This window comes from Pisolithus orientalis (assembly GCF_024613125.1).
Source record: "Pisolithus orientalis strain OTSU chromosome Unknown F5J12scaffold_4, whole genome shotgun sequence".
NCBI lineage: Eukaryota > Fungi > Basidiomycota > Agaricomycetes > Boletales > Pisolithaceae > Pisolithus > Pisolithus orientalis.
Genome location: NW_026260785.1, coordinates 1339383 through 1364345, shown reverse-complemented (window position 1 = coordinate 1364345; position 24963 = coordinate 1339383). Strand labels below are relative to the sequence as shown.

Here is a 24963-nt window from a genome sequence, read left to right as displayed (position 1 = left end):
TGTCTGTCATAAGTCACCTGGGTCAGAGTCAACAGCTGGTGAATATATTTGCAATCTTATGCAAATGAATGGTACATTATGAGGAGATGGAAGAAGAGCAACACACTGGAGATGCAGCAGATGCCAATAACAGAATAGTGATTGCTTTCAACCAGCTCATATTTGCCCATACAGGTGGCCAATCTGATGTTAAGTGTGATAACAATGACATATATCATGGGTGGATGATGTATGGTTGGATACTTACATTGTGCTGCTGTGATGCTGCATGTAAAATCTTCTGATGTGTGCATACCAGAGAGATGTTATCATTGGCTTGCCATCAGTGTCTATCACTAATCCCATGGAGGGAAAGATGCTAGCACTGCAAGGTCAGTGCATATGAGATCAGATTGGGCAATATTGACAAGTAGATAACCTATGTCTGATTTATGCAATAACTAACCATGGTGGGGGGTTGGTTCTGATTGTCTGGGTCATGCATGTCTTCAGATAGATTGGGATTAGTATTTGGAGGATAGAGGAAAGTTTGAAATGACAGTCCATGGACTCATATCTTGGCAATTGATCCACACATGGGGCCTGGCTCATCAATGATAAGGTCATGGCTGTGTGATGGGTCATGTTGGCAGAAACAGATATTTCACTGAGAGTGAGGGTACTGGTGGCCATAGTTGTTGGGCAGATTATCAGTTGAAAAGCTTTTGTGCACAATTTGAATACCTGTTTCAGACATCCCAGACACCCACAAGCCTTGGGATCATCATGGGAATGAGCCAACTTTAAATCATGTGGTAGACAGCATTATGAGTTGGGTTAGGTGATCATTGCCATGTATGTGCTGCTGGTGTCCAGGATGCCTGCAGCACAAGTAGGTCATTTGTTAATAGCACATGATATAGTTACTGTTGGAAATATCATAATAGTTCCAACATCTAGACTTACATGTGTATCAACACATTGTCAATCACATGACTTGCCTTAGCAATCAGCTCCACAATGACCTCAATATGACATCATTTACTATGTCATATTCCATGACATTCTCTGCTATTCTTTACCATACAAGGTAGTAGTTTCCTAATATGCTACTGGTCCATGCATACTTACTCATATATATAAACTCAGGATATCTCTCCTAGAGTCCCCATTGTCTCAAGCAGACAATCTACTGTTCATACAAACACTCAACCCCCTACAAGCTTACCCACTTCAAATCTACAACCAATCTTATAAAGGCAAGTGCTCTTGTCTAGCTCTTTGTAGTAGCCCATCCTCTGTGTGATAGGTTATGAGCCCTGCCTTCTAGGCATTGTGCTATTTACTGATTGCATAGAACAATCACTGTCGATGGACAAATCACTATGGATTGTGTAGGCCTAGATGCACTAGGGTTGGCTGTAGTTATCTTTGCTGTGTCACTGGTAGCTGGTGCAAACCAAGCTATTCTTTTACTTCATTATGGTGGCCATGATCCTGTTTACCTGTGGGAGCTTTTTATTCGCTCTACCACTTTTTGGGTCTCTTTTCTAGGTCTCTCTGCCTGGTGGTGACATTGTCAACAGATGCTCCAACATCTTGTTGTACGACAAGCTTTGTTACAAGCTCTTGCTTGTCATCCACCAACTCCTCCACCTCACTATCTTCATTTCCATCTTCACAATATCAACTTTGATGCTGATGTAGATCTTGTTCCCCTGTACACAGAGGTTGACACAGTTGATCCTGCTCTTCCTCATCATGCTCTGACTCTTCCTGAAGAGGTCAATGCCTTGAACAAGTTGCTCCAACCACAGCCCATTCTCACAATTGTCAGTAACCCTGACGATCTTGCTGAGTTTGAACTTTTATAACTCATTCATTGTTCTTTACTCAAGTTATGGGAACTAATCTACAGTCTCTACTCAAGAATGTCTCTTTTCATCACTAAGAAGCTTGAACTTCAAGTTGCAGAACACCAAGATGGAATGTATGAGGTTAAATGGAGGAAGTATGTGGTGAAAGAGATTGTAGAATTTATTGAGATGTTATATGTATGAGATTGCTCATCCTGGAGAGAAGCTGTGCCATCATCTATGGCATTCTTCAAGAAGCCTAATCCCACGACCTACCTTGTTCCGCTAGCCACAGTGGAAACAGCATGGCAGCAAATGCCCCACTTTCCTGGCTTCAATTCTCCTTATTACTGCCCCAGGATCCATGTCACTTATCATGGTTATCTTACTGACTTCTTCCCAAAATTAACTCATACCTCATCACCTCATGCCATCACTAATTTCAACAGTTGCAATCTTCCTTCAGTTACTTATGAAGATCCTGCACTCTTCACCATCCCCACTTTCACAATCACACATGACACCTTTGTCTACATCTACTACAATGCCCATGTTCTCTATGACCCCTGCTTTTGCAGGATTGTCCCTCCTCTTCAGGTTTGGCACAAACATCTTGAATGCCATTTCAGAGGAGTTTGGGCTGATGGTTCCACCAACATCAGATGCATCCCAAGGTGGTTCTGTGAAAGATGAAGAGGTGGAGATCAATTCAATGGTGAACTCACTCGCTTCATTGCCAAACTTAAAGTTCAAGGTGCTTTGGGAAGTAGGATTGGATATACAGCAGCTAACAGACATCTTGGATGGACTGACACTGCCAGTAACCATAGATTCACTTACTGGCCCAGAATGTCAGAGATTCTTAACAATCTCAAATGTGTCATGGAGAATACTAGTTTCAACTATCTTGTGGAACTGAGATGCCATGGAATTCTTACCATGGCTCTTAGTAGAGCTCATGTGGCTCGTGCTGTTAGGACAGCTCTATTCTCTTCCAGGTATGATGGACATACTGCATGTATCAGGTGGCCATTACCACAAGGAAACTGATGGTTGTGTGCTGGACAAGTCATACAATGTTTTTGAAATTATAGTTGCTTCTCGCTGTCCTGGTTTTTGAAATACTGGATGTTTTCCTTTTTGTTATTCCTGTGCAAATCCCTACTTGGGATTTACTTCAAATGGTGAACCACTACATGACTGTGACTGGTCATTCTTTGCATATCACTATTTTCCCCCACTAGACTTTGAAAGTCTAGAGCACAATAATTCTCGCATTGCTAGCAAGCGATTTGCTGAGAAAGGAATAAGCATCCTGGTAAAAACCTGGTGAAATCCTCATCCACACATACCCAAACCTTGATATCACCATCCATCTCAAACTGCTAGAGCTTTAGCTTGCAGACCCAAAAATCAAGGATCATACATTCTTCATCCTCCATCTGATTCGACTCATCCTACCAAGTCGTTCTTATATGAACACTTGCTTATGGACTTTTGACACATAGATGTCTGAAGGTCTCTCTAAACAGATTCCAAAACTCAATGGAGTCAACTATGCCTCTTGGTTGGTCCTAATGAAAGTGTACCTTCAAACTCTCAGCATTATGAATATCATTGACAGTACTTCTGCACAACCTGCAAATGCAGGTGCTGCACAGGATGCATGGAATGTTTCAGACACATGTGCTCAGGGTATCCTTACCCTTTACTGTGATCCAATGATCACAATGTCAATCGACATGCTTAACACATCAAATACTAAATGGCTGGAACTCAAAAATAAATATGGTGAACCATCTGCCATGACTACCTTTATGGAGTTCCAAAGGCTCATCTGCATCCAAATTAAACCCAAAGACAATATCATGGTTAAAATCTCTGAAATTACCATGATTATGGCTGCTATTACAGGCCAGGGAATTACTTTGGATGACAAAATGAAAGCCTTAGTTCTAGTCCATTCAATGTCCCAGGCATGGGAACAAGCACCTGTTAACATTCTTTCTTCCATTGATCCTGCTCAACTTTCTGCCAATACCATCATACCTTGTATGAAAGAGGTCTGGGCCCATAAGTTGGGCAAAACACTTTTACCACAAACTGAAAAGGCATCTGGGTCAAACACCCAGATTAAACAAGAGTCAAATTCACTATTGGCTTGGATGAACAAACCACCACTCTGCAGTATCTGCCAAGGTGGTCATAATACTCAGGATCATCAAGGATCTGGTGGTTCTGGATCTTTTTGTGGAGGTCACAGAGGTCATGGTCAAGGAGGAAGAGGTCATGGACATGGCAGTTTCATGCCTTACCCACAGCAGCAACAACAACAACAGCAGTTCTCTGGCTCTTGAAGCCGAGGATAAAATTGTCATCGAGGCAAAGGCAAAGCCCGAGCCTCAGCTGTTGAAGTTGAAGGCACTGAAACTATTGACCTGCCTATATTGAAGAAATTCCCAAGGATTGTCTCTATGATCCTAATACTCATTCTTATTTCTATAATGAACAGTATGGGGAATATGCTGCTGAGGAATTTGACATCACTGTGTTGTCTATTCCTTGTGACCCTTCTCCCAAATATACCCTGGAGGACCCTGTTCCTGTTGAACAGGTTTATTCTTCAGACCTCAATACTTATATTGGATCCCATGTCATTGGAGAAACCCAAATATATGATCCAGACCTCACACACCAAGATATTACTACCACTATGGAATTGGTTGAGTTAACTCCCAATCTCCTGGTAGATACTTCCACAGGCCAACTTGCATTGTGGTATCTTGATGAAATCCAAAATTATCAACCAGATCAAGTTGAGTCAGTGAAGATTCATGTCAAATTTCCCCCCTCTCACACACCTTGTACATGTTCCATTTGTTGATGAGCAGCCCTCACTCACCAGCAAGTGGTCCCATCCCTACAGGAATGCTGGGAATGGGAGACTATGAACTCTCATTTGGGGCAGATTCCCCTTCCCACTCTTGGGGAGGACAGGATATGTCCTTGTAGTACCAGCTCACCCTCAATACGAGTGGCAGATTCCCTTTTGGCTTGCAAGGACATGGTGGCACTTGGGGATAATGAGGGAAATGGCAGGTCAGCTTTGCCAACAGTGCAGACTTCTAATCTCATTGCTCCCCATGTTTGAGGACATGATAGTAGCAACAGAGGACCTGTCCAAGTATTAAAGAAAAAGAAAAACCACCCTATGTCTTTACAGACATTTCATGAATCTGTACCTGATCCTGTTCATCCTAAACCTTTTTGTATAAAGCATAATCCAGACATCGAGTATGACCCTAAATGAATAAGCTGCAGGATATTTCCCTGGTGAATTCGATAGGAATGCTTATGATGCTTTTGATTGCTACCCCTTGGGTGTGCACGCATCTTTTAGGAACCTACCAAAAGGTGAGTTGATATGGATGTTGGATAGTGGTGCTTCACATCATGTGACACCTTTTAAATCTGATTTCCTTTCTTTCCAAGAATTTCAGACTCCTTCCCTTGCATCTACTGCTGGGTTAAGTCAAGTACAATTACTTGGAGAAGGAACAGTGGTTATTTGCCTTGAAAATGGGCATGACCTGCCACTTCATAATGTTGTTTATAGTCCACTTTTTTCAAAGCGACTATGTTCTAGAAATGCACTCCTTAAAAATGGGTATAGGAGTACAGTGACCCTCAATAGTGAGATAATCTGAGCACCAGATGGCTGGGTTGTTCTTGAGGAGAAACTAGCCTCTCCAACTTCACCGCTACACTGGTTTGTGGGCATACTGCTTCCACCTACCAATGTGTTTGTGGCCCTTTGCCCTCTGGTTAGGACTTCACAAGAGTCTTTATGGCATAATCACATGTGTCACCCAGCTCAAGCTGTTCTCTGACACCTAAAGCGATTAGGTCAAGGAATACAAATACAGGGGGAGTCTACTCCTTGTAAAGGTTGCACTCAAGGGAAATTATCTTTCAAAGCTTTCAAACCTTCTTGGAAATGCACTACAAAACCTCTTGAATTGGTTCATGCTGATTTGTTGGAACTACTGGTGGAATCTTATTTCTGCTCCAACTACATCCTTACTCTTTTGGATGATTACTCCTCTTTCAGCTTTTGCCTTTACCTTCACAACAAATCTGATACTTATACTGCTTTTGCCAATTGGATGGTTTCTGCCCAACATCAAACTGGCTACCATCTTCTTGCACTCCATTTGGATCAAGGGGGAGAGTTTATGGGTTCTATGTTCAAAGCGCTCCTTTCTACATGCAGAATTACCCATCAATTATCAATTGCTGATCAACCACAACAGAATGGTCATGTGGAATGGTTTAACCATACCATTTCTGAGAAAGCTGGTACTATTTGACACCAAGCTTGCATTCCAATACACTTCTGGAATTTTGCTTTCGATTGTGCACTCCATGTGTACAATAGGACTCCACTTAAATGGATCACCTTTAAAACTCCCACAGAACTATTCTTAGGAAAAGTTCCTGACATTTCATATTTTCGCACCTTTGGCTGCAAAGCCTTTGTATGGGTTCCAAAACAACAACACAAAGACAAATTGGAACCACATGCTGTCAAGATGGTATTTTTAGGCTATGAGCCTAATACCAAAGGATATTGTTTCCTATCCAGTCAAAAGATCATTTTATCTCATACTGCTAAATTCATAGAAGACTCTTTTCCTTTTTGTTCAGATAAAAAGACCAAAACCTTTGACCCCAATTCCGAAAATGACCAATCATCATCTTCCAATTCTGAAAGCCTTTACTCACTGCTGGATCCTGATCAGATCCAACTGCCAACTCATCACCAGCAACCACCTCATCCTATCACACCTCCAAACCCACAGCAGAGAGCTGTGGACCAGCATAGAGCTCCACCTAGAAGAGCACCTGCTGCAGTACCACCTGTTGACCCTCGTCTTCTGCAACATCCTCATCAACCACATTCTATTCCTGGTGATTCCTGAAATGTTCAGAGAGCTCAACCACCTGCTGAAGACAGAGAACCTCATCCAAAGTGTCATTTTATTCCTGTTTCTTGTCCTGGAAATACCTATGGAGATAGACCTCCAGTCCAGATAGAACAAGATATTCAACAAAATTGGGATCAAGCACAACAGTGGATTCATAATGCAGAACATAACATCCAACAATGAGAAGAGGCTCTTCAGAGATATAATGAGGAATGGAGACCACCATCTCCAAGGTTACTACCTGCTATGATACCTCCTCAAGTTCCTAGACAGTGGACTGAACATCCACAAGGAACTACTCCATCTTCTCCTGGATCACCACTTACTCCACTACTGGATTCTCCTGGTTCCCCAAAGGGAATGCCTGGTCAGGAAGCAGAGATGCATCCTTTTGAGTTTGCTCTCACTGCCTGGGTCAAGGAATCTCTGGAACATTATAAAGATGTGTTGAAATTAACTCCTGATTTGCAAAAGAAATGGTTTGATGCTATGAAAGATGAACTAAAATCAATTGAGGAAAGACAAGTATGGACTTTGGTGGATCCTCCAAAGGATCAGAAACCTGTAAAGTGTCAATGGGTTTTTGCGATAAAAAGTGATGGTTGTTATAAAGCTCATCTTGTGGCAAAAGGCTTCACACAAGAATTTGGAACTGACTTTGAAGATACCTTCTCTCCAGTGGCTCACTTCGAAACTAGTGCAGATCTTACTTGCATTCACTGCCCAACAGCAATTGGGAAATGGAAGCCCTGGATGTTAAAACTGCCTTCCTTTATGGCAATCTTGATGAAGAAATTTATATGGAGCAACCAGAAGGTTTTCAAGTTAAGGGTCAAGAGCACAAGGTATATTGGCTGCTTAGAGCCCTTTATGGTCTCAAGCAAGCAGTGCACTTGCATGGAATAAAGCCCTTCATGCTTCTCTACTTCGCATGGGCTATATATGCTCAAAAGTGGATGCTGGGATATACATTTACTTGTCTAAAGCTAGGCATTGTCATATTCCTCATCTATGTCAATGATGGATTATTTCTAGGATCAGGACAAATGTCCTTCTTAAAGCCAAGAAAGAAGAATTCATGAAGAAATGGGAATCCTGAAGACCTTGGTGAAGTCAAGGAATACCTTGGCATTCAAATTCACCATGATTGAATCAAAGAAAGAACTTTATCTTGATCAGATCCCATATGTCAAAAAGGTCATCAAATGATTTAATATGGAGACTGCTTCAAAATGTTCAGCACTCCATTGCCATCAGGATATCAACCAGAAAAAGCACCATCAGATTATCAAGCCACTTCAGTTCTCAGATCCCAGTACCAATTCCATTATCAGCTCTCTTCTATATATGGCCCTTGGTACTTGTGTCCAGATATTGCATATGCAGTTATTCACATGTCACAATATATGGTGCAATCCCACAGAGGATCATTGCACAACAAGGCCTTGCATATAGTTCACTATATTGCATCTACTCCCAAAATGGCCTTATACTATTCTGGACTTGAATCTCAGATCTTCAGGCTTTGCTGATTCTGAATTGGGCTGCAAATAAAGACACTTCATCATTCTACTACTAGGTTATGCCATGTTCCTCAGAACATCCCTCATTTCTTGGCAATCATGAAAACAGAAAACTATTGCACTCTCTTCTACAGAAGCTGAATATATGGCTCTCTGTGACACTGCACATGTCAAATCAAATGGCTCCACATGCTGTTTGATGAACTTAAACTCAAAACAGAAAAGACCATACTATACTGTGATAATATGGGAGCTCGCTTTATTGCTGAGAATCCTGTATCAGATGGTCTGTTCCAAGCATATTGACATCCAATGGCACTTCATTCATGAATGTGTGCAAGATGGTTTATTCAGTATTGAATACATTCAAACCAATAAACAAAAAGCAGATGGTCTTACTAAATCCTTGACATGTGGCAAAAATTTGAAATGAATTGATTGTCAATGGGACTTGTTAATCTCCCATTCTAGAGTGAGGGGGAGTGTTGGAAATATCATAATAGTTCTGACATCTAGACTTACATGTGTATCAACATGTTGTCAATCACATGACTTGCCTTAGCAATCAGCTCCACAATGATGTCAATATGACATCATTTACTACATCATATTCCATGACATTCTCTGCTATTCTTTACTATACATGGTAGTAGTTTCCTAATATGCTACTGGTCCATGCATACTTACTCATATATATAAACTCAGGGGTATCTCTCCTAGAGTCCCCATCGTCTCAAGCAGACAATCTACTGTTCATATGAACACTCAAGCCCCTACAAGCTTACCCACTTCAAATCTACAACCAATCTTATAAAGGCAAGTGCTCTTGTCTAGGCTCTTCATAGTAGCCTGTCCTCTGTAGTGATAGTTACTATGGATGCCAGAAGTGCCTGTGTCCCTTGTAGAGCAGTTCTGTCTACTGCTTGTTGTCACTCCACCAGATACAAGGGAGAGACATGGTTTGGAATGCAAGGGAGGAGGCATGATGTTGCAGTGCTCAAATGTGACTGGATGGGGGGTTGGTGTGCTTGGTGAACCAAGGCTGGAGTTTGTCACATGCTAGCTCTTCCATGCCTGTCAAATCTTGATTCCAATCATTGCCTCAGTTCCTTCAGGCATACCAAGTGAATGCAGTATGTGAGCCTGGAAAGGTAGTATATCACTGCAGCCAGCTCCTTGTGCTTTCCATCTCCATCCAGAGTGTACAGGGCAATCATCTGCTCTGTGGGACAGGGCATGGGATTTCCAGTGGTCTTGGGCAATTTGGTCATCCATACTTCACTCAAGACCTGGTGAAGGCTGGCAGAGACATCCACTCCCTCTCTGATGGCAGTCCAAGGGCAGTGACCTTTGCAATGAGGCTGTCAGGCAAGGGTAGGCTGTATCTATTCTCCCACTGCACCTGCCCCAGCATATATAGCAATGCAATGACTGGTGCAGTGCAGGTGTCCTATTGTGTCCTCATTCTGGTGGCAATGGAAGGGAGTGTTGCTGATGCCTCTGTCAGTCCAATGTTAGCACACCAACTGTAGTATACATGTATCATCACTCACTCTTTGAGTGGTGCTGGCAAGTTCAATCATTGCAGGACCAATTCATCAGTGATGGTGAGGAGGTTGAGTACTTCATTGAAGTACTGCCTCACTGCTGCCTTGAGTCCAGGGAACAAGCCATTGTCATCACATCTTGGGATCTCTACCAGGTCACATAACACTGCATATGTCATGGCCAGCAACATGCTCATGCCACCCTGGTTGTTTGAAGCCAAGGACTGATGACATGTTCAACCTGTGGCATGTTGGACATCAATGCCTGGGCCATCTGTTGTCTAAGATGGCTAATGGTATCATCAACTGGAACAGGGGAGGCAGCAGTGTCATGGACTTGGAACAGGGCATATCCCTTCCCACTCCTGCTGAATCTCTGCATCTTGCATGCAGTCCAATCCTTGGGGGTGATAGTATCCCTGTGGTGCTCCCTGTGATGGACCTGCATGCACTTGGAAGAGGATGTGGCATATGCACAGTGCCCACAACCAATGCCTGTCAAAACCTCCAGGCCTCTGAAAGGGGAAGATGACCTGAGTAAAGTAAGGCTCAGGGAAGTCATCTGCTACATCCAACTGAGCCACCACTTGTGGGAACTGCTCCTTGTCAACCTGTAAGCCCTTGTTCTGGTTATGCAGATGTGCCAATGCCTCATTTGGAATCAAAGCAACTTGACATAGCATGTAGCACATGCCTTCAGCTGAGGATCCACCACAAGGTTAATGGCATCCAGTAGGGGTGATGTATTAAGTCATCCCTGTCATATGCCTGGCCAACCATCAGAAAGGGTGTGGACACATTGTCAAGATACTCACTGATTCCATGGTGGGTCAGCCTCTAACAACAATGGGATCATTGCATTGATGACCCTGTGCACAGAAGTCAGTCAAGATGTGTACATGTGTACTAACAGGCTGTCCAGCTGTTCCTCATTGTCAACACCATCCAATGCCTGCTGACATCAGTCACTGATTTAGTATACATGTATCTTAAATGCTTACATCATCATCTTGCATCATCACAGCAGATGTGATGCTGTCTGCTTGCACCTTGATGGATTGTCAGTGTTGAAAATAGTATACATGTGTCTTATGTGCTTACATCAGCAGGCTCAGTAGAGCTTTGGTGGCAAGACAGGAATTAACTACTGGCATCTCCTTTTCCTAAAATAAGAAAATAAAATATTAGTATACATGTATCTTAAAAGTATGGTGCAAATGCATACCTGTCCTATCCATCTTGTCTTCAGTATGCATATGCTTCTTCAAACCTTCCACAGTGGTATAACCCCTTTTTCCAGGACAACCATGATGGGAACAGAAGCAATCAAATAGCCCCTGAACATTTGGTGTAACAGTGATTATTTGATTGGTCTCCTTAAAAAAAAGTTATCTGTCCATCCATCCTACCACCAGCACATCTCTTCTGATGCACAGTATATTCATTCTTCACCTCAAAGGTGATGGTGCACTTTGAACATGTGGATGGCATAATGGCAATTGGAAGATGCAAATGAGCAAGGAGGAAATAGAAAGAAGTTCAAGTTCAAGAAGAGATGTGGCAAAGGGTGTAATCCAGTGCATCTCAATTTCAAACTCCACTTGAAATGAGTCACATGATGACAGGTTGAATGAAGGCTGTGTCATCAGTTTGCAATGCATTAGGCTATTTTTGTAACTAATTGATTTTAGACATGTGTATCTGATTTATGATGTCATTTTGTAAATATTTGTATATATTGACAAACATTTGTCAATATCTGTGACAATGGGTATATATACTGCCATAACTTCTGCCATAACTTTTTACTGAGTGACACTTACACTCTGAACCCATAGAACCACCTTCCAAATTTAGTAACAACCAAACTTTAACAAACAAACAATAATGAGTACAAACACAGTTGTGGGTGTCTGGAGTGACTTCAAAATAATTACATTTGTAATTTTTTCAATGAGTCCCTATGTTGCAATATGTAGATCCACTTGCTTGTTTTCAAATTATTTTCATAATTTTAGTATACATGTATACTAAATTTGCATCTTTGTTCAACCAAGGTTACAAAAGAAGTAGCTCCATCTGCCACACTGCCACAACCACTCACTCAGTTGCAGACCACCCATCAGCCAATTAGTAACCTGCTGACACTTCCACCAGTCTGCTTGCACATGATACCACCTGCTCCACATCCACAGCCAATACCAGTTCCACCCATTACCAATCCAGCACTGCCACCACAGGTTAACCCACTGTAAGGAATCTGCATTCCTTGGACATGTAAGCTCCTATCATCAACCATTCTGTGACTATCATTACATCCCCAGACCACTCACATCCACTGCTGTTCACATGCTGTCTTCCTGTCTACCTCACTACCTTCCCATGCCCTCACTCCCTCTTGTGCAATGCTATATCCACAGCTGCTGTGCTCTGGTCACATCCTTTCTTTGGACTCTTTTCTTTTTGCCACAGTGTCACACACCAAAGATGTTTGGTGAGGTGGACATGGATGCAGCTGATGATGAGATGAAGACCATAGCCCTCATGTGAAGAAGGACAGCCAGACATGTCAGCAGTCATCCCTTGCACAAGAACAAGTTGTCAATGCCAAAGAAAAAGGAAGGAAGTGAGTTAAGTGCTGATAAAAATTCTTAAGCACCCATGTATGGCATTCTGGTTTTCAACATATCTCTACCAATTCTGCAGATACCAACATCATTCCCACACTCACTTATAGTGCTCAGCCACATGATCCTACCTTCCAAAATTGGAAAGGATTTGCACACTCCCTCCAAAAGATGCTCATTTTGCTAATTCTTCTGATATGGCTGCCTCCACATCAATCATTTTGCTTGTCCCCTTTGCTAGGGACCATGGCTACATATATCTACCAGGAGTTCCTACCAGCTTCCATCCTGAAGTGTCCTGGTACATTCCATCCTCATCTGCCCCCTCTCAGCCCATCCAGCTTGGACAAGCACATTCTTTTTGTCAGTATGACCTCTAGGAGGATGTTCTTTGGTCACCTCAGGTCTGTCACTCACTTAGAAAGGTCTTATGTGGTCATTTCAGTCTCTCCAGTCCAAGAAGCATATGGATCCTTCCTCCCTGCTCCCTGCAATGTCTTCATACCAGTTTCATCCATCATTCTTCCAAAATTGTGACAGCTACAGTATAATCTACTATTCTCCACTATCCCTGATCACATCCATGACAAGTATGATGCACACCTTGCCTCCTTATTGCAAGATACAGCAGAAGATGCTCCCCCTTTGTCCTCTCTTCCAACAGAGCCTCATTCATGAAGTTTTTATTTGCTTCACTGAGAGGACAGTTAGGGGGGGAAAGTTGCAATCCCCTATGCTCCTGTCACCCAACAGACCCCCAAAGCTTGACCCCTGTTGATGTCTGACTCACCCTGTCTGCTTTTGGATGTACTATATTGGCATCAGATCAGCACTGCCTCTCTGTCATCCCACTTTGGCCCAGAAGCAATCTCTTTGAGATGTGACATGCACAGCCTCCTCCTAATGTGATTCCAGTGCACTTTCCCAGTTCCTGACATTACTTGACTCATACTTTGACATTCTGACTGTCTTTGACTCACCTATTGCCAATACTTACCAATCTTTTGACCGTTGCTTACTGATTCTTTCGCTTTTTGGCTTACTTATCCTTACCAATGCTCACCAATGCTTTCTAAGGATGATTACCCACCACTTACATTCCTTACTCATCAGTTACCAATCACTTACCAAGTGTTTGCACCTTGTTTTCCATAGGAAATGCCCCTGTACTGTATATAAATCACTGTACTTAGATAGCTGAATAAGAAGACATCAGAAAGCCCCTCTTGCTTGCATTTTATCATCTCTCAGTAAATTCATTCATCAGCTTCATTAGTTGAGACTTTATTAAGGGTCTAACTATCATCTACTTCACTTATTATTGTCAATCATCAATCAGCTTCACTCCAAGTCCTCCCTGAGCTCAGTGCAGCTTAGGACATCAAATTAAGTCTTCATCCATCCTTCTGTAGGCTGACAGCAGTCTAGCCTATTGCTTCCTCTCACATTCCTGCTCCTTCTTCATCAGGAGCACCCCCAACCCTTAGCACTCATCTTTGAGTGTTGTAGCTTGCAAAAACCCACCCAGACAAAAGGTTCTACCATCTAGGTACTGCATAGGCACATTACCACTTGCTCTTATTGCCTTTTGTGTTGGTTTTGGTCAGTTTTCACCACTGAACCACACTTTGACTCACAGCATGTGAGAGAGCAAGGGCATGGGAAGGTAGTGAGGTAGGCAGGAAGGCAGTGCATGAACAATGGTGGATGTGAGTGGTCTGGGGATGTAATGACAATCATGAAACAGTCAATGATAGGGGCTTACACATCCAAGGAATGCAGGTTCCTCACAGCACTATTGGAACTTTGCCTTTGATTGTGCACTTCATGTGTACAATTGAACACCTCTCAAGCAGATTCTTTTCAAGACTCCTGCTGAACTTTTTCTTGTCAAAATTCCCAACATTTCATATTTTCACACCTTTGGCTACAAAGCCTATGTATGGGTTCCTAAAGAACAAAGAAAAGATAAACTGGAACCTCATGCAGTTGAAATGGTTTTTCTTGGGTATGAACCAAACACAAAAGGATATTGCTTCCTTCATGGTCAAAAGATTATACTTTCTCACACTGCAAAATTCATAGAAGACTCATTTCCTTTTTGCTCAGATAAATCAAAACCCAAAACCTTTGACCCCAGTTCCAATGACAACCAATCATCTACTACATCAGATCCAGATAATTACCAAGCCTACAGGAACCTGATCAGTTCCAACATGGGCCTCATCAACCCAGACCACCAAGTCCAATTCCACCTCCAAACCCACAGCAGGATAGAGCTGCAGACCAACCTTGTAGATCAGCTCAACCACCTCAGAGAGCACCTGCTGCCATACCACCAGTTGACCCTCATCATCTCCATCATCCTCATAATCCCTATCATATCCCACTGGATAGATGTAATCTTTGGAGAGCTCATCCTGAAAGAGATGAAGAGAGAGAACCTCATCCTAACAGAAGAATTATTCCTCCTACTTGACCTGGAAATGTTTATAGAGATAAAAGAAATCCAGTTGAAACAGAGAGAGAAATTCAACAGCATCAAGACGCACTCCAGGATAAGATTAGGAGAACAGAGGATATTTCAAGAAATATCAGACAAGAAAGGGAGGAGAGAGTATGTTGAGAAATGGACAATAGGAGACCTCCATCTGTTCCTTGTGAATGGACTCAACACCCTTCTTGTACTCCTCCATCACCTCTTACTCCTCTTCCTAATACTCCTGAACCTGGACCATCAAACCAAGAGACTCAGGATCATCCCCAGATGAATCCTTTCAAGTTACTTCTTGCTGCACATGTTAAAGAATCTCCAGAACAATATAAGGATGTCCTTCAACTTCCTCTGGACCAGCAGAAGAAGTGGCTTGATGCTATGAAGGATGAGTTGAGATCTATTGAAGAAAGAAATGTTTGGCCTCTTGTGGATCCCAAACTGGATCAAAAACCAGTTAAATGTTGATGGATTTTCACTATTAAAAGCAATGGTCATTACAAAGCACATCTTGTGGCAAAAGGCTTCACACAAGAACTCAGAACTGACTTTGAAGACACCTTCTCTCCAGTTGCTCACTTCAAGACTGTGTGAATTCTACTTGCTTTCACTGCTCAGAAGAATTGGGAAATGGAAGCACTGGATGTCAAAACTGCCTTCTTATATGGCAATCTTGACTAAAGAAATCTATATGGAACAACCAGAAGGCTTCAAAGTAAAGGGTCAAGAACACAAGGTATATTGGTTGCTTAGAGCCTTGTATGGCTTGAAGCAAGTAGCTTTGGCATGGAATAAAGCCCTACATCAATTGTTGCTTCACATGGGCTACATTCACTCCAAAGTGGATGCTGGTATTTATATTTATAATTCAAAAGCTGGCACAGTGATTTTCCTCATCTATGTTGACAATGGACTTTTCCTTGGATCAGACACATGTCTTCTTAAAGCCAAGAAAGACAAGTTTATGAAGAAATGGGAATCCCATGACCTAGGAGAAGTTAAAGAATATCTCAGAATTCAAATTCACTGAGATCAATTGAAGAAAGAAATTTATCTCAATCAAACTCCCTATGTCAAGAAGGTTATCAAACACTTTAATATGGAGAATGCTCACAATGTTTGCACTCCATTACCTTCTGGATACCAACCAGAAAAGGCTTCTACAAACTACAATGCAACATCCCAACTCCACTCCCAATACCAATTAATAATAGGGTCATTACTCTATATGGCTCTTGGTACTCATCCAGACATTGCTTTTGCAGTCATTCACATGAGCCAACATATGACAAATCCTACAGAGGATCATTGAAATAAAGCACTGCACATAGTTCACTATGTCAGTTCTACCCCTAAACTTGTGCTTCATTACTCTGGACTCAAGTCATGGATCTTTGGATTTGCAGATTGTGATTGGGCCTCAAATAAAGATACTCATCATTCCACAACTGGTTATGCCATGTTCCTTGGCACATCTCTTATTTTGTGGTGATCACAAAAACAGAAGACAATCACACTCTCTTCCACAGAAGCCAAGTATATGGCTTTATGTGATGCTGCCCATCAAATCAAATGGCTTCATATGCTATTTGATGAACTCAAAATCAAATTGGACAAGACTATTCTTTACTGTGACAATATGAGCACTCACTTTATTGCTGAGAACCCAGTCTCAGATGGCCAATCAAAACATATTGATGTCCGATGGCACTTCATTCATGAATGTGTACAGGATGGACTTTTCAGTATTGAATATATTCAAACAGATCATCAAAAGGCTGATGGTCTTACCAAATCTCTCACATGGCAGAAATTTGAAACAAATCACTTGTTGATGGGACTAGTCACTCTCCCATTCTAGAGTGAGGGGGAGTGTTGGAAATATTATAATAGTTCTGACCATCTAGATCATCACATGATCTTTCATATGACATGCTCAGTCAGCTAGCTCCACAATGACATCATGATATCATCATACATGATGTCATATTCCATGACCTTCTCCACTATTCTACACTATACATAGTAGTACTTTCCTTATATGCTACTTGGTCCATGCATAGGTCTACATGTATATAAACTCAGAGTTTTCTGTCTTAGACCCCATCAAACAATCCACTGTTCTTTCTTCAATTCACATTGAGCCTTGTATCTCAATACTCACTCAAATCTACTGCCTCAACTTGACTATAAGGCAAGTTGTTCTGCTTTGTTGCTCTTGTCCTTTCCCATCCTCTGTGCAATAGGAAGTAGACTGCACAGTGACACTGTGTCATGACTGTGCACTTATCCTAGGTCCCTACTTGCCAGTCATTCACTCACTCCACACCAACTCTGCCCACACTCTATCATTTATGAGTCTCCTCTGCTCTGCCTTCTGTTGGACTTGTACCAGTCCACCATCAGACCATGTGGACCATCCTCCAAGAGGTCATGTGACCAATGGTGCTGATAATTCTATTGACTATACTAAAGTGTACACCAGAATTTGCTGAGGTTGCCCTGAGAGAATGTCCCTGATGAGCCAGAATGGTGATTTCTTGACTTGTGTTACAGCAAGGAGGCTTAGTGGTGCAAAATCACTGTTTGGCATTGTTTTTTGTTGACAAATCATTCAGTAGACCATGTGATACACTATGTAAGCATTGGTGAGCATCTCACCATGGTTTATATGTGTTCCCAAGGACTACATCCCCAGCATATCACAAAGTTACATAATTGTCCCAATGAGCTCTCATTTTCATTTGGGTATTCTGTTATCAGTTTCTATCCATATATTATGTAATATGGCTCATCAGAGAACCATGACCAGCTGCTTTGATCCATCCACCAACACCTTGGACTCAATAATGATAGTTCACTCACTACACCATGAGTAATGAAAAACATGCAAACATTGGGACAATTTTGTGAGCCACTGTATGTTATCCATCATATGTTCTCTGTCTTCCCTTCATACATCATCCAGGAGGTTTTCACTTGAAAATTTACAAGTCTCCATATGTCAGTTCTGATTCCAGTTACTGTACCTCCATGTTAGTATAAAAAGCATGTACAGTATCCCACTGTTCTTCAGTATGAATATCACCTAAGTTCCTGCTCTATCTCTCTCCATCTTCTGTCTGTCAGAGTTATCTCCAATCTTCCATCTGGTCTCCACCTCTGAAATACAAGGGCTGAGATCATGCAAGGGGGTAGTGCATGAGCTAAACCTGATGCCATCTCTTTGTTCTGCTTCTGCCTCAGCAGACTTTGTCCCTGCCAACCCTCCACTAGTTGGAGTTCTGTTTATCTGTGTTGGACTTGCTTCCGCACCTCTCCCCAGACCTTGTTAAGCATCAGAGTTGGTTGGAGTAGGCCTGGACTTGACACACTGGGAACATTGCAGGAGGTGCACAAACCCTTCTACCTCAACTACTATACCAACAAGGAAGCTTTTGATACTTGTATGAATATAGATCAATACAGATCTGGTGTATGCCATCAAAATTAAGAGACAATTTTTTCAGTGTCCAGCAGAGTAGCAGACTACAGATAGGCTGGTAAGATATAATATTGGGAAGTACTTCAAAGATAAGACACACCATGAACATCACTGAATGGTGAACTAACCAGCCAATTAGCAGTTGTCATTTGAGTGAATGTAACATTCCATTACCTGTCAAGGTCTCACTTGCTAAGCATTCATTTCAGTGTTTTGCTGATGTATCCTCACTTGAACTTGGCTGTGACTGGTCAGTTTCTTGATGTAGACTGTCTGCACAGTGGTGGACAACTTGCTGCAGTCCAGTCTGACCCCTGCCAAATATTACACATGGGAAATTTCAATATTTTGATGTGAGCAAAAGATAATTCCAAAGCCAAATGCAGAGTATTATCTCCTGATATAGTATTATCTGTAATGCATAACTCTATATTTGGAGGTGTTGTCTACATTTGCAATTACAATGTCCCCAAAATGGAAAAGCAAATTATATGTGTGGCTGTCATTTAAATTCTTGGTAGTAAATTACACTTCCCAGTATAGAATTATGCAATACAGATCATGCTATATCAGGAGATAATATTCTGCATTTGACTTTGGAATTGTATGCATGCATTTGGATGTGTCTGAATCAACATCTTTTGCTCACATTAAAATATTGAAATTTCTCATTATGTGTTATGTGTTCGCCACAGCTCTGGCGCTCATGTCTTGATCGTGGAAAGGCTTGATACTGCCCACAGTGTGAAGGACGGAGGCTGTGAGATTCTTTCTGATATCACGACCCCACTTTTGTCCTACCCCGCAGCGTATTGTTATGTATTGCACACCACCGCCCCAACAGTCATCACTAGCTCTATTATACCCTACCTTATCCTCCACTCTAACCAGCCCCTCAATCTACACGTAGTCGCTCGATAACATGTTTCGCAAATCAAAGGATCGCCCACACCCGCCCTCGAAGTCATCCCTGCCGTCTCCTCCCGGGTTCCAATACCAGTTGCCAGCTTCAGGAAGCAGGTTTACCGAGGACGAAGTCTCAGCTTTCTGGATCTCAGACTCCGGCAGTGAGGTCGCTTCTCAGGGTTCCTCCATTGCGAGGTCGAAACCCCAAGCGACGACCAAATTGCCAAAGTCGCCACGAAAAACACCCGCCGCCCTACACCATTTACCCGAATTTGAGACGTCCAGTATTCGTACATTATCGGTGCGTCTCTCCTAGCCCTGGACACAGTTCGAACAGGTGATCATATACGTTCAAGCTAGCCATATCAACATCAGACGTCCGTGTCATTTGTAACCTCGGCTTACGATGCCGACTCTTTTACCGAGGATGACAGACTGAACATCAAGTCTGGTGAAGACCCGTCTTTATTCCTGATGTCCAAGGTCGCTCCCGAGGAAAGCCGCAATTGCCTGCTGCTCTGGCAGACATCGCTTTCTCAGGATCGTAACGTGATTCGTGATACCATCCCACAGAAAAACGGTTTCGTCAAAACAGTTATGGAGGCGTTCAATAACCATCGTTGCCTTATCATTCGGCCGGATGACGTGTGGCTTGCTATCCTTCTACAATTCAGTGCTTTCGTGAACGCCGGTCGAACTACGGACGAAAGCTTCGCGATCCACTTGGGAGACAATCCTCACTCCGCAGATCCCTCAATTATAGCAGAGCAGATGATGAGCCTGATGCACAATAGAACATCGAGTTGGGAACTCCAGGAATGGGTTGCGTCCAGTTTCACCACGTCCACCACTGTTGACACGATTGCTTGTGTGGTGGCTGTTTTGGGAGCGGCAGAGTGGGATTGGAAGGGATATTCTCTCGCTCTCCAAGATATTAACCTCTGTGGCAGTGCAAGAGTGACGCTGGAGGGGACGAAGAGGGACTGGGAGAACATACTGATGCGGTTGGAGAAACTGAAGGATTATGGCATTCCAGCGATTGCCTGGTATCACCATTTGTTCCCTGTAATCAGCCGTTTCGTTGCAGCATATGATAACCCTAACAGTCCCGAAAATCTCGAGTTCTGGAACAGGGTTATCATTTACGACCACGCGGCCGACCCTCCGCTGATCAGTGGATGGATTACTGCATTCTGTTTATTCGGAGAGCACGGTCGCTGGCAGGGCAATCCCCTGAATGAGGAGCGGGCGCGTGATCATGAGCCGAGGAAGCTCCTCCGTCCGGCCAATCCACGCAATCTTACACCGTCGCAATTCGCATTTGTATACACGCACCGTGATCGCTATCCCCGCCTCATGCTAGACGGTTTCCCTTACCCTACTATCGACATGCGTGTCATTCCATGTGCACGCGCACACCTTGAAGTCAAAATGGATCGATAAGGAGGAGTATGTAAATGGTGAGTTGATCGCCGGTTCTATCGGGTCCCAGATCTGTTCTACCGAGAAGTCCGAGCTATTCCGGAACGGCTTAAGAGACACAGTTCGACCGGTTCACAGCTTGGTGGTTTTTCGAGAGGGATCCCCATAGGTGGCAGGGGGGAAACCCTGTAGCGTAGTTATTTTCCTACATGCTTGGCGTTCATTCATATACATTTGGAATTCTACCCTTTCAGCTACTGTATACCTCATGCATACTACTTTGATGGGTATTTATAGTGCGATCGGAAAGACTCGTATGTGTAGGCTAACTTCCCAGTTTGATCTATCTCAGTCTATGACGCTCCTGAAGGAGTTGCAACTGCAGTCTTGTCCTAATATTTCTCCCACTGAACCAATTGTTGGTGCATTATAGTATACCACAGGCATCATCCTGCTACGTATAGTACAAAGGTATCACACAAAAAGATCTATCCTACCCAATTGTTCCGAAATCACAGCAACAGCTTTCCCCTCGAAGTCAAACACGTGTCCTCCAGGATATGCGACCAGGTCCTGCGGCATCGTGTCATGGATTCCCAAAGCTTTTTCAAGATTCGTAGTAACTAGTTTGAGTGCGGTAGCAAGGTCGATACTTCCATTCGCCGAAAGGACAACCTAACACATATTCATGAGCCCGATTTCAAGACGCAATTGCTGAGGTAAAAGACGTACCCGCGAGGCTTCGAAACGTAAGTGCCGCGCCTCAAATTCGTTAGTCAGGCCGACGCCAACATTGACACCTGCAGCCAACAACACGGATACCAGGGAATCAGCCGTCAACGGCGGCCCGGGTAAGCTATGTTAACGGGCATTTGAGCGTGTTGCAACTTCCCGAGAATGAGGAGACGTACATCCTACGTTCGTCCCAGGTATCGGGAAACGGCTTGGGCTGAGTGACAATCACGCTCACTCCAGCGGAGGCAATTTCATTGGCCAGGAGATGAGATTCTGATGCACCAGCAAAAGTCAGTCTGAGAGTCTTCGACGTACGATTCTCGTATTCTGCTTTAAGACGAAGAAGTGTGGCCATAATATCCGCGTTGTTAACGTCCACTACGAGTGTTGATCGGCTCTGTGGAGTAATGTAATCAGGAAGACCAGCGGCACAAACTAGGTGAAGAATACCTACATTCCGCACTCTTTCGAGCATCTCATCTCCACCTGTACCAAACAAAAGGTGGCGCAGCGCTGCAATCTGGGTACTCACACTCTGGGCACCATTCATGGTAATTGTAACGTGTAGTGCAACGTCGCTTTTTATGGTGGCATTCTCAAGGAGGTGGTGCGCTCCGAGAGAGAATGCGGTCGATACACCCTGAACGAAATCTCCAGAGGGTGCAACGACGCTGGCGGTCACACCTCCACGATAGGCCAGACTACGATGTTCCATATCAGTAACCACGGCGAAGCATACGCTCTTCGTGCTCACAGCATGTTACGACCTTCAAATTGTAGACCATCGATAGCGCGGATGAGGGTATCTCCGATAATAGCAGGGGGATCGCGGGCTAGTGGATTGTACACACGTCCATCGTTTGTGGACGGTTCCAAACGAATCTCGGTGAGACCTAAAGGCGAGCCGTATGATGTATACCCGGGTACTATTACACCACCTTCCAGGTCAATGATTACTATTTCATCATTCAAAAATTCGGAACAAGTCATGCGTGTGCCAGCGCAAACGATCTTCCCGCTATGCGCCACAACAACTTCAGGGTTCTGGTGGATGGCGAGTTCGCCATCGGACCTGGTATAAACACCTCCGACATCAACAAAGACGGCGCGTTGCGCAGACTTCGGTGTGAGGGGTGGAAGTCCCTCATACTCGAACGCTTCCGCGGCTTCCTTATCGAACTTGGGCGTATCGGGACAGCGTTGCGCGAATGGTGGTTTGACTGATACGTGGGGTGTCTGGAACTGTCGAATTCCATCGATAAAGACTTGCAGAGGAGTGGCACCCAGACTGAGCGGATGAGAGTCCCATATGACAACATCTGGATTGCAATATATATCGCAGCACCTCTTCTCAGGGAGTTCGAAACTTACCGGCATCGTAACCTTACGGAAGAATCCCTTTAGGGTGCATTTCAAAGTGGGACAGACCAAAGCTCACCTTCCTGAATACGGCCAAGCCGGTGGCCAAGGCCCATGGCGTTCGCGGGATTGACTGTTACGGATAAGAGTGCAACATTTTCTGGAAGTCCGTAATAATGTGCCAGAGCAGCTTCGTGGAGTAAGTAACGGCTATTCACGACCGGATGATCCGACTAGGCAGAGCATCATTGGATGCAAGGGCGGAAAGTGATGATGCCGAGCTCACCTTCATGACGACAGAAAGACCGTGGGATGTCAGAATACGGGGTGCAAACTCTGATCCCCGGTACGCTTCTCTCTTCTTTCTAAAGAAGAAAACTCTGAACGGTGTAGAAAACACGGAAACGAGAGGCCCTACCTGAAGTTGGCCGCAAACAAGGCTATAGACGGTGCACCACCCTGTTTAGAACTTCCAGTGCAAGATCTCTACGGGGAACGTTGATTACTTACCCACGTCTTTTTTAAAAGATCTGGGACGAGATAAGTTTCTCCTGCGTGGTGGAACGATGCTACGGGAAAATGGAATTCATTCGTGAGCTGCAACGCCTTAGCACGCGCTGCAGACCGATCGGAAGCGCAAGTGACTGACCCGTACTATCATGTCTAAATCCACGGCCTATGGTCTGCGTTAGCTGCCAGCTTCAATCCCGCCAGTTAATTGATACACGCCTCATAGCAGTGCACGGAAAGTTTGACCTTCCCTCGGAGGACATCCACTAAAGCTTCCCACTGAAGATCCTCTGGGAAATCTCCGAGGCCGGACCATAAACCAGCCTCCACCTTGGAGCAAAATTTGTCCTGTGCGTCACGAAGCTTGCGCGCGGATTCGTATGCTAACCGGAACTCCCACCCGCTGTCCATGCGAGTCATGGAGTACGCGCTGGAGGGGTTCTCTCCTGGAGGCTGAATAAGGCTTTTCATGACAGTTTTCCTTCAGCTACCTTGACTTACCGCACGCGTGCCTTGCAAAACAAGCTTGTCAACATTTTTTAAAGAAATCGAAGAGATGAGCCTACTTCATGTGTCTCCAACGGGGTGGTAGATCGTGATCAAAATGACTGCCGTTAAGTGTGAAAGGCGGTTCTACAAGCATGGCGGTGGGGGAACGCTCTTTGACTTGTCGTAATTTGATCACGAATCCTTGACCACCTACGTAGCAATACTCAATATGAAGAATACACTATCGGTATCGAACGTACCAATATCATTAGCACTCCCAGGGAGAATCTGGGCGGTGGTCACCCCACCAGAACGCGCCAACTCGTAACCTTCATCGTGCGTGTTGAGGGCATCGAGGCTTCGTAACCAAGGAAGAATCGGGGCCTTGTAAGAGTTCGTGTCATCAGCACCTGATATTTGAGTAAGGTCTCCCCACACAGGTTGTATCTACGGTGACTAATTACCTGTGAGGTCTGGCGCAGAACCAACTCCGAGGTGTGAATGAAGATCGACAAGACCGGGTGTGACCCACGCCCCATGTGCATCTACCACCTCGAGCTGAAAGTTCTCCAAGAAGTGCAGAGGGAAGTTCCCGACCGCTCTGATCAAGCCCTTCTGCAAGAGTAAGTCGCCCTGGACGATTTCCGTTCCATTCTGACCACCGGTCCATATCCGAGCGTTCTTTATGAGGGTCGGCTTCGTATCCGGGACGTAACGATCTGAATGGTCCCGGCTGTGGAAGTCGCGAAGAGGTCCGGCGGGGGTTCTGGTGTATCTGCACTGAGCAATAATACGCTCTCGTTTGGCTAATGTTTCTGGGTCCAACGGACGGTAATTGGCTAGTTGGAACGCGGCGCTTCCGGAATAGTAGTAGTACAGAGCAGCGCACAAGACGAGGAAGTAAATGCGAGACCACCGACGCGGACAACCATCAGCGGCTGGCCACTTGTAGATAGCCATCTTGTTCGGGGGAGAGGCGAAGGCAGTGGGAGAGTCGACAGCTCCCGGCGCGAAGAATAAAATGGTTCAATATATTCGACCATG

General features: G+C 44.0%; 3 protein-coding genes across 3 annotated transcripts; 1 reads left to right on the top strand and 2 right to left on the bottom strand.

Moving 5' to 3' along the window:
• Positions 1–9925: 9925 nt before the first annotated feature.
• Positions 9926–11202, bottom strand: F5J12DRAFT_780307 (uncharacterized protein; the record flags this gene model as incomplete). Its single annotated transcript, XM_051742455.1, has 7 exons — positions 9926–10096; positions 10135–10426; positions 10709–10762; positions 10805–10845; positions 10895–10942; positions 11042–11056; positions 11164–11202. The coding sequence occupies 7 exons, from the start codon at positions 11200–11202 to the stop codon at positions 9926–9928; spliced, it is 660 nt and encodes a 219-aa protein (XP_051603800.1).
• Positions 11203–19420: 8218 nt separating this feature from the next.
• Positions 19421–20995, top strand: F5J12DRAFT_903686 (uncharacterized protein; the record flags this gene model as incomplete). The annotated part of the gene is made up of 3 exons (XM_051748433.1): positions 19421–19705; positions 19765–20799; positions 20831–20995. 3 exons carry the CDS (start codon positions 19421–19423, stop codon positions 20993–20995), a joined length of 1485 nt encoding a protein of 494 aa, XP_051603799.1.
• Positions 20996–21300: 305 nt separating this feature from the next.
• Positions 21301–24879, bottom strand: F5J12DRAFT_715221 (uncharacterized protein; the record flags this gene model as incomplete). Its single annotated transcript, XM_051740937.1, has 15 exons — positions 21301–21501; positions 21559–21682; positions 21738–21958; positions 22016–22262; positions 22316–22880; positions 22933–22944; positions 23000–23153; positions 23207–23285; positions 23339–23379; positions 23431–23537; positions 23646–23876; positions 23932–23942; positions 23997–24129; positions 24180–24329; positions 24384–24879. The coding sequence occupies 15 exons, from the start codon at positions 24877–24879 to the stop codon at positions 21301–21303; spliced, it is 2772 nt and encodes a 923-aa protein (XP_051603798.1).
• Positions 24880–24963: the final 84 nt, after the last annotated feature.